Source organism: Panthera pardus, unplaced genomic scaffold, assembly GCF_024362965.1.
Source record: "Panthera pardus isolate Hobbes unplaced genomic scaffold, ASM2436296v1 HiC_scaffold_16, whole genome shotgun sequence".
NCBI lineage: Eukaryota > Metazoa > Chordata > Mammalia > Carnivora > Felidae > Panthera > Panthera pardus.
This window is the reverse complement of record NW_026526721.1, coordinates 123,302,427-123,309,936: the sequence shown is the minus strand read 5'-3', so window position 1 is coordinate 123,309,936 and position 7,510 is coordinate 123,302,427. Positions and strand designations below refer to the sequence as shown.

The 7,510-nt window shown below is 42.8% G+C and overlaps 1 protein-coding gene across 1 annotated transcript; it reads right to left on the bottom strand.

Moving 5' to 3' along the window:
- Positions 1-3,031: 3,031 nt before the first annotated feature.
- Positions 3,032-3,784, bottom strand: LOC109258284 (proline-rich protein 23A-like). The gene has a single exon (XM_019434994.2). The coding sequence runs from the start codon at positions 3,782-3,784 to the stop codon at positions 3,032-3,034; it is 753 nt and encodes a 250-aa protein (XP_019290539.2).
- Between the last annotated feature and the right edge of the window lie 3,726 nt (positions 3,785-7,510).

Here is a 7,510-nt window from a genome sequence, read left to right as displayed (position 1 = left end):
GGCTCAGTTGGTTAAGCGTCTGACTTCGGCTCAGGTCATGATCTCGTGGGTCATGAGTTTGAGCCCTGTGATAGGCTCTGAGCTGACAGCTCAGAGCCTGGAGCCTGCTTCTGATTCTGTGTCTCCCTCTCTCTCTGCCCCTCCCTTACTTGCACTCTCTCTTTTCTCTCTCAAAAATAAATGAACATTAAAGTTTGGTGCTACAGTGTGGTGAAAGACTGCTAGAAGCTGTTTAAATTGTTACAACCACTCTAGAGAACAATTTGGCTATATCTTACAAAACTGTATATGTACATGCCATACTACCCATAAATATAATTTCTAGGTATATTTCCTACAGAATCTCTTCCTCAGGTGCATAAGATGACAAGTGTGAGGATGTTTACTACAGTATTGTTTGTAATATTAAAAACTATAAACACAAATATCCATTAATAAATTAATGAATAAAATATGGTATATCCATGTGATGGAACTGGAAATCTTTGGGAGAAATGAGCCATATATATACAGGTGACGCTTGAACAATGAGAGCATTAGGGGTGCTGACCCCACACAGTAAAAAATCTGTGTGTAACTTTGATTAACTACTGATAGCCTACTGTTGACCAGAGCCTTACTGATAACATGAACGGCCAATTTAACACATATTTTGTGCACTATATGTATGTGTATATGTATGCATTATATATGTATATATTTATTCACCATAAGAAAGAGTGAAATCTTGCCATTTGCAATGACATGGACGGAGCTGGAAAGTATTAGGCTAAGCTAAATAAGTCAGTCAGAGAAAGACAAATACCATATGATTTCACTCATATGTGGAGATGGGGGGATGGGTGAAATAGGTGATGGGGATCAAGGAGTGCACTTGTGATAAGCACTGGTGTTGTATCAAAGTGTTAAATCACTATATTGTACACTTGAAACTAATATTACACTCTGTGTTGGGGCGCCTGGGGGGCTCAGTCGGTCAAGCATCTGACTCTTGATTTCGGCTCAGGTCATGATCTCCCGGTTTGGTTTGTGAATTTGAGCCACACATTGAGCTCTGCTCTGTGCTGACAAGTGCACAACCTGCTTGGGAGTCTCTCTCTCCCTCTGCCCCTTCTCCCCAGTCATGCTCTCTCTCTCTCTTTCTCTCAAAATAAATAAATAAACTTAAATAAGAAATATTACACTGTATGTTCCCTGAAATTTAAATAAAAACTTAAAAACAAAGAAATACTCATTTGACTGTTTAGCTACAGGAGAATACAGGAGAATAGTGTACAGTCTGCTTCTGTAATGAAACAATGTCATGGCTTTTCCTTTCCTCCTTCCATTAAATACTGTTTTCAGGGGTGCCTCGGTGGCTCAGTTGGTTAAACATCTGACTCAGCTTAGGTCATGATCTCACAGTTGGTGAGTTTGAGCCCTATATCAGGCTCTGCACTGATAGTGTAGAGCCTGCATGGGATTCTCTCTCTGTCTCTTTCTCTCTGCCCCTCCCCTAATTGTGCTCTCTCTCAAAATAAGTAAACTTTAAGAAAACATTATTATTTTTTTTTAATTTTTTTTAACATTTATTTATTTTTGAGACAGAGAGAGACAGAGCATGAACGGGGGAGGGTCAGAGAGAGGGAGACACAGAATCCGAAACAGGCCCCAGGCTCCGAGCTGTCAGCACAGAGCCCGACGCGGGGCTCGAACTCACGGACCGCGAGATCGTGACCTGAGCCGAAGTCGGCCGCTTAACCGACTGAGCCACCCAGGCGCCCCAAGAAAACATTATTTTCACTGTTTTTTTATTCTAATTTTAGAAATACTTCCCCAAAGCCCAATGCATTACATTTGTGTGCCATTCATTCATTCATTCATTTAGTATGCATTTATCTTGATTGACCAGGTCCAGGGAAAGGAGTTTGGAAAGCAAGAAGAGAGAAAGAAAATTAGTGATTAGATTTTATCCAAATATTCAAGACCTATATGAAAAAAATTATAATTTCTTTACTGCTACTCATAAAGATCAGAATAAGTGGAGGTGAACAGACGAATATTAAGATAAGAGGAATCAATATTATGATGTTGCAGTGGGCAGTGCAATGCACCACCTAGATCCTCTTTATAGAAATTTTTCCATAAGTGCTAGAAGAAGTGCTATGGACAGCCTTCAGCTGCCATGCCCTTTAGAAACTGTCTCACCTGAAGAAAGTGGCCTTGCCCTGGGCTATGGTCCTTCCCTGGTCTCTCACACCCAATGGCTGATTGATGAGGGAAGAGGGCTATTTCAGCCTTCCCTGGGACAACGCTGACCAGCCATTCTGACTCCCGAGCTCCCAAAGAGGTTGCTGAGGCTGTCACTGGATCTGCAGCACTTTAACTTCTCCTCGTCTCCCTACTGTTTACTTGGCCTTTTTTTCACGAAGCTCTTCTTAATAAATATTGAGCATGCTAAAAGCAAGCAAACAAACAAAGAAACAAACAAACAAAAACTGGTGATCAGAAGCACCTCCAAGGACATTGGAAAATTCATAGAGGTAAATTCACAATTACAAAGGTAAGGAAAAACAACCTGAAGTGGAGAGAAAGGAGACAGGCATTGGGAGGTGATGAAAAAAGGGGATAAATTGGAAAAAAATGAGATGACTTTGAAGCAAGAGTAGGGGTGAAACAAGAAGAATAGGGTTGGCTGAAGATGACAGAAGTGGAAGAAACAGCTCATGCACCACAAGCAAGGGACCTGAAAATCCATCGTTGATTATGTGTGGTCTACTCTCCCTGCTAAAGGTCCTTACCAGACTCTATCGATCTATCTATCTATCTATCTATCTATCCACCCACCCATCCATCCACCCACCCATCCATGCCTGCTACCGATCAAGGCATTTAGCTAAACAAAATGAGACAAAAACTAACATAACAAAAACTGCAGCTGCCCATTGTCTACGATGCAGATACTTCATCTCTGAGTGGTGGTATGTGTTCACAGCATGTAGTGGAGGATCACTAGTGCCGAAGCCGGGTGGTGAGAGATTGTGGGAGTAGTTCATTCCTGGAACAGGCGTCTCCGGGCCTTGCGAGAAGGACCCGGAGGGCGCTGGGGGCGCGCGTGGGGACCTGGACTCGGAGAGGGAGGTAGAGGTTGGAGTGGCGAGTTGGGGAAGGGCTCCAGAAGGTGGACGTCCAGGTTGAAGTAGCGGAAAGAAGAGCGTCTCTCTGGACTAGGAGTGGGGGCCCAAGACCGGGGCTCTAGTACCTGGCCCACAGGGTAGGGGTTGGCCACGCTTCCCGCGCAGGGGCGGAGCCCAGCAACTGAGCCGGCTGCAGGGTCCATCCGAGGCGGCAGGAACGCGGGGTCCGCGTCTTCCTCGTAGGCCTCTTCTTGGGGGACCATCTGTGGGACAGATGCGTGGAAGAATCCTTGCTCGACGGCGACGTCGTGCCCGGGCGCGCCCAGGAAAGCGCCGGGTTCCAGGCCGACAAGCGAGTGGCCCTGCTCTCCTGAGCGCAGGAGGGCCTCGGGGACCAGCAGCAGGGTGAGCTCTCCGACAGACACTTGCAGGACCGACGTTGGCTCGGGCTCGAGCACCAGGTCGACGTCGTCCAGGGACATCTGCAGGACACATCCCATGGCCAGGACCACCACTGAGGTAAGGGCACCGGCGGCCGGGGGCCCCTCCAGGCCTTCCAGGCCTGCAAGCTCCTCGGTTCGGCTGCGCTTGGCGGGGCCGGGTCCTCCGGACGGCGGTCCGGGACAGGGCGCAGGGTAGGCGCTGGGGCTGCGGGGCCGGCTGCCCATCACCTGGACGGCGCTGCGGGTGGCGCTGCCGGGGGGGGGGGGGGGGGCCTGGCGGAGGGCGTGAGGGGCTGGGTCCTGCACGCAGTGACAGGTCTCGACGACAGGTGAGGCGGTGGGGCACGGCGGGGCGCGGTATGGCGCGACGCAGAGTGAGTGCCCGGGAGTTCTGGGAGCGCCTCCCGGGAGACCCTCAGTCCAGGTTCTGGTGGCGCAGAGTAGGCCCTCACACGTCAGGGTAAGCATTGAATTATTAATAGGAGAAGTCAGGTGACCGGCAGAGGCGGTTTCAATATAAGCCCCGCCTCCTGCCTAACGGGGGATTAGATTTAGTGACGTGCAGTAGCGGGAGGTTTTTAAGAAACTGTAGGGAGAATACCCCTTGGATGTGCCTGTGGGTTCCACTGGCCTTTATTGCCTTTCTTTTGGGGGGTGGGGTGGGGTGAGGGGTGGAGAGCCAGAGCACAGGATCAAAAACTGCTTGTTTACTTTAAGAAGTAGTCGTTGCCTGGGGCGCCTGGGTGGCTCAGCCCGTTAAGCTTCCCACTTAGGTTCAGGTCATGACCTCGTGGTTCCTGGGTTGGAGCCCCGCATGGGGCTCTGTGCTGGCATTGAGGAGCCTGCTTGGAATTCTCTCTCTCTCTCTGCCACCCCCTGACTCGCACGTTCTCTCTTTCAAAATAAATAAATAAACTTTACCAAAAAAAAAGTAGTCTGTGTCTAATGTCCTCTAAGATTTTACAGGAGATATGAAAAGCCTTTACTTCCTCATGGATCACTTGTTTCCCTGCCCCACTCACATGGTCCTTGAAATTCTTCTCATTCGGGAGAGAAATTAGAAATCCTAATTTTCTGTGATAAAAAAAGCTTTAAAAAAATGATCAAGGCAAACTAACTGCGGTTTTGTTTTTCCTACCTGCAGTTTTGGTTGTTGTTGTTGTTGGAAGCCAGACTGTGGTAATTATTAATAACGGTAGCAAAATATATCCTAAGGTTAACTGTATATATTCAAACTTACTACCTGACTTGTATTATACTTGTTTAAAAAATTAGTTTATTCAGTCCTCACTAGTAAAACTCACAGGAAAGAAGGAATTTCAGAAAATGAAATAGTATGTTTTCTGGATCTGTTTCCTCAGGCAAAGGAAACAAAATGGAAAAAGATGATTTCAACACGTTAAATAGAAAATGTCCCAAAACTCAATAATATCAAAGGTGGCAAAAACATCAACACACATTACACAGAAGATGTGGCATGAATGGCTGGTATATAGTACTGCTAAAGCCAATGTTCAAGAGTTTACTGCCTATGTTTCCTTTAGGAGTTTTATTGTTTCGGATCTTACATTTAGGTCTTTAATCCATTTTGAGTTTATTTTTGTGTGTGGTACAAGGAAATACTTCAGATTCATTCTTTTTTATGTAGTTGTCCAGTTTACCCAGCACTGTTTATTGAAGAGGCTGTCTTTTTGCCATTGGATATTCTTTCATCCTTTATCATAGATTAATTTATCATGTAAGTGTGGATTTCTTTCTGGGCTCTTAATTCTGTTCTATTGATATATGTGTCCTTTTTTGTGCCAGTACCATACTGTTTTGATTATTGTAGCTTTGTAGTATATTTTGAAACATGGGGTTGTGATTCCTTAAGCTTTGTTTTTCTTTCTTACATTTGCTTTGGCTATTCAGGTTGTGTGTGTGTGTGTGTGTGTGTGTGTGTGTGTGTGTGTGTGTGTGTGTGTGTGAGCTTCCATACAAATTTTAGGATTATTTGTTCTAGTTCTGTGAAAAATACTATTGGCATTCTGATAGGCATTGTATTGAATCTGTAGATTTCTTTGAGTAGTATGGATATTTTGGCAATATTAATTCGTCTAATCCATGAGGAATGTATCTTCTTTCTTTTCATTTGTATCTTTTCATTTATTTGTGTCATCTTCAAGTTCTTTCATCAATTTCTTATAGTTTTCAGGGTACAGGTCTTTCACCTGCTTGGTTAAGTTTACCCTTAGGTATTTAATTCTTAATTTCTTCTTCTGCTACTTTGTTATTAGTGTATAGATGTACAACTAATATGAGATTCCTATATCCTGCAACTTTACAGAACTCATTTGTCAGTTCTAACAGGTTTTTCTTTTTTGTTTTTTTTTAGTGTTTTTAGCGTTTTGTTTTCCATATTGTATACTGTCATCTGCAAATAGTGACAATTTTACTTCTTCCTCATCATTTTGTATGCATTTTATTTATTTATATTGTCTGATTGCAGTGGTTAGAACTTGTAGTACTATGTGAATAAAAGTTGTGAGAGTAGACATCCCTGTCTTCTTCCTGATCTTAGAAGAAAAGCTTTTAGCTTTTCACCACTGAGTATAATGTTAATCGTGGGTTCATCATAGATGGCTTTTTATTATGTCAAGGTATGTTTCCTGTAAACCTACTATGTTGAGTTTTTATCATGAATAGAGGTTGAATTTTGTCAAATGCTTTTTCTGTCTCTGTTGAGATGATCCTATGGTTTTTATCCTTCATTTTGTTAATGTAGTTTATCATATGGATTGATTTGTAGTTATTGAGCTATCATTGCATCCCTGAAATAAATCCCACTTAACCGTGGTGACTGAGGATTTTTGCATCTATGTTCATCAGAGATATTGGTCTGTAACCATTTGTCCCAATACTTTTTAGTTGAAAAATTCTTTCCCCACTGAACTGCATCACTTCCTGCATTACATAATTTTTTGTGTGGGTCTGTCTTCAATTTTCCTTTATTTTTTTTAGGTTTTATGGATTTTTAACAGAGCCAACATTACATTTCTTTTGGAATATTGTTGTTTTGGTGGCAATATAGGACTCAGGAAAAAAAGCTGTTAATCTTCTGGGGCCTTCAGCTGAATGAACTATCCTACCTGTTGTTGTGGTTTGATTTTTCTATTCTGTTGCATTGATTTAATTGCCTAGCCTGAGGCAATTTCACACAATTAATACTTTTAATACTTACATTTGATACATTTAGTAAAATATAATAATTAACACAATGCTAATGAAATTGGTATGTTTTCATCATAAGGTTTTTGGGTCTACAAAATCTTTGTTTATGCTCATTTAAAAATTTAAAAAAATGTTTATTTATTTGAGAGAGAGAGAGGGAGAGATCAGGGGAGGGGTAGAGAGAGAGGGAGACACAGAATCTGAAGCAGGCTCCAGGCTCTGAGCTGTCAATACAGAGCCCGATGTGGGGCTCAAACTCACGAACTGCAAGACCATGACCTGAGCTGAAGTTGGATGCTTAACCTACTGAGCTACCAAGGCGCCCCTGTTTATGCTTATTTTGAAAGATAGTTTCATTAAATGAAAAATCCCAGGTCAAAACAAATGTTTTCTAGCAGTACTTTGCTGCTGTTATTTACTGGCTTCCATTGTTGGTTTTGAGTTGTCTGATTGATTGCCTTTTCATTGTAATTGTCTTTTCTTTCTGTGTACAAAAAGTACTCTCTTTGAATTTTTGGGCTTACAAGAATCCACCTAAATATGCATTTTTTTAAACGTATCAATCTTGAAAGTTATTGTTCTTTCTGAATGAGGACACCATACTGTAGCCAGAACTATGTATATTATTGGAAATGTTTCTTTTTCTCCGTCTTCAGTGCTGAAAGTCTTGCTACTGCTATCTGCCTTAGGGTCATGAAGAATAATCTCATTTTACTTTTGTTCATGGTAGGATCTGTTCAT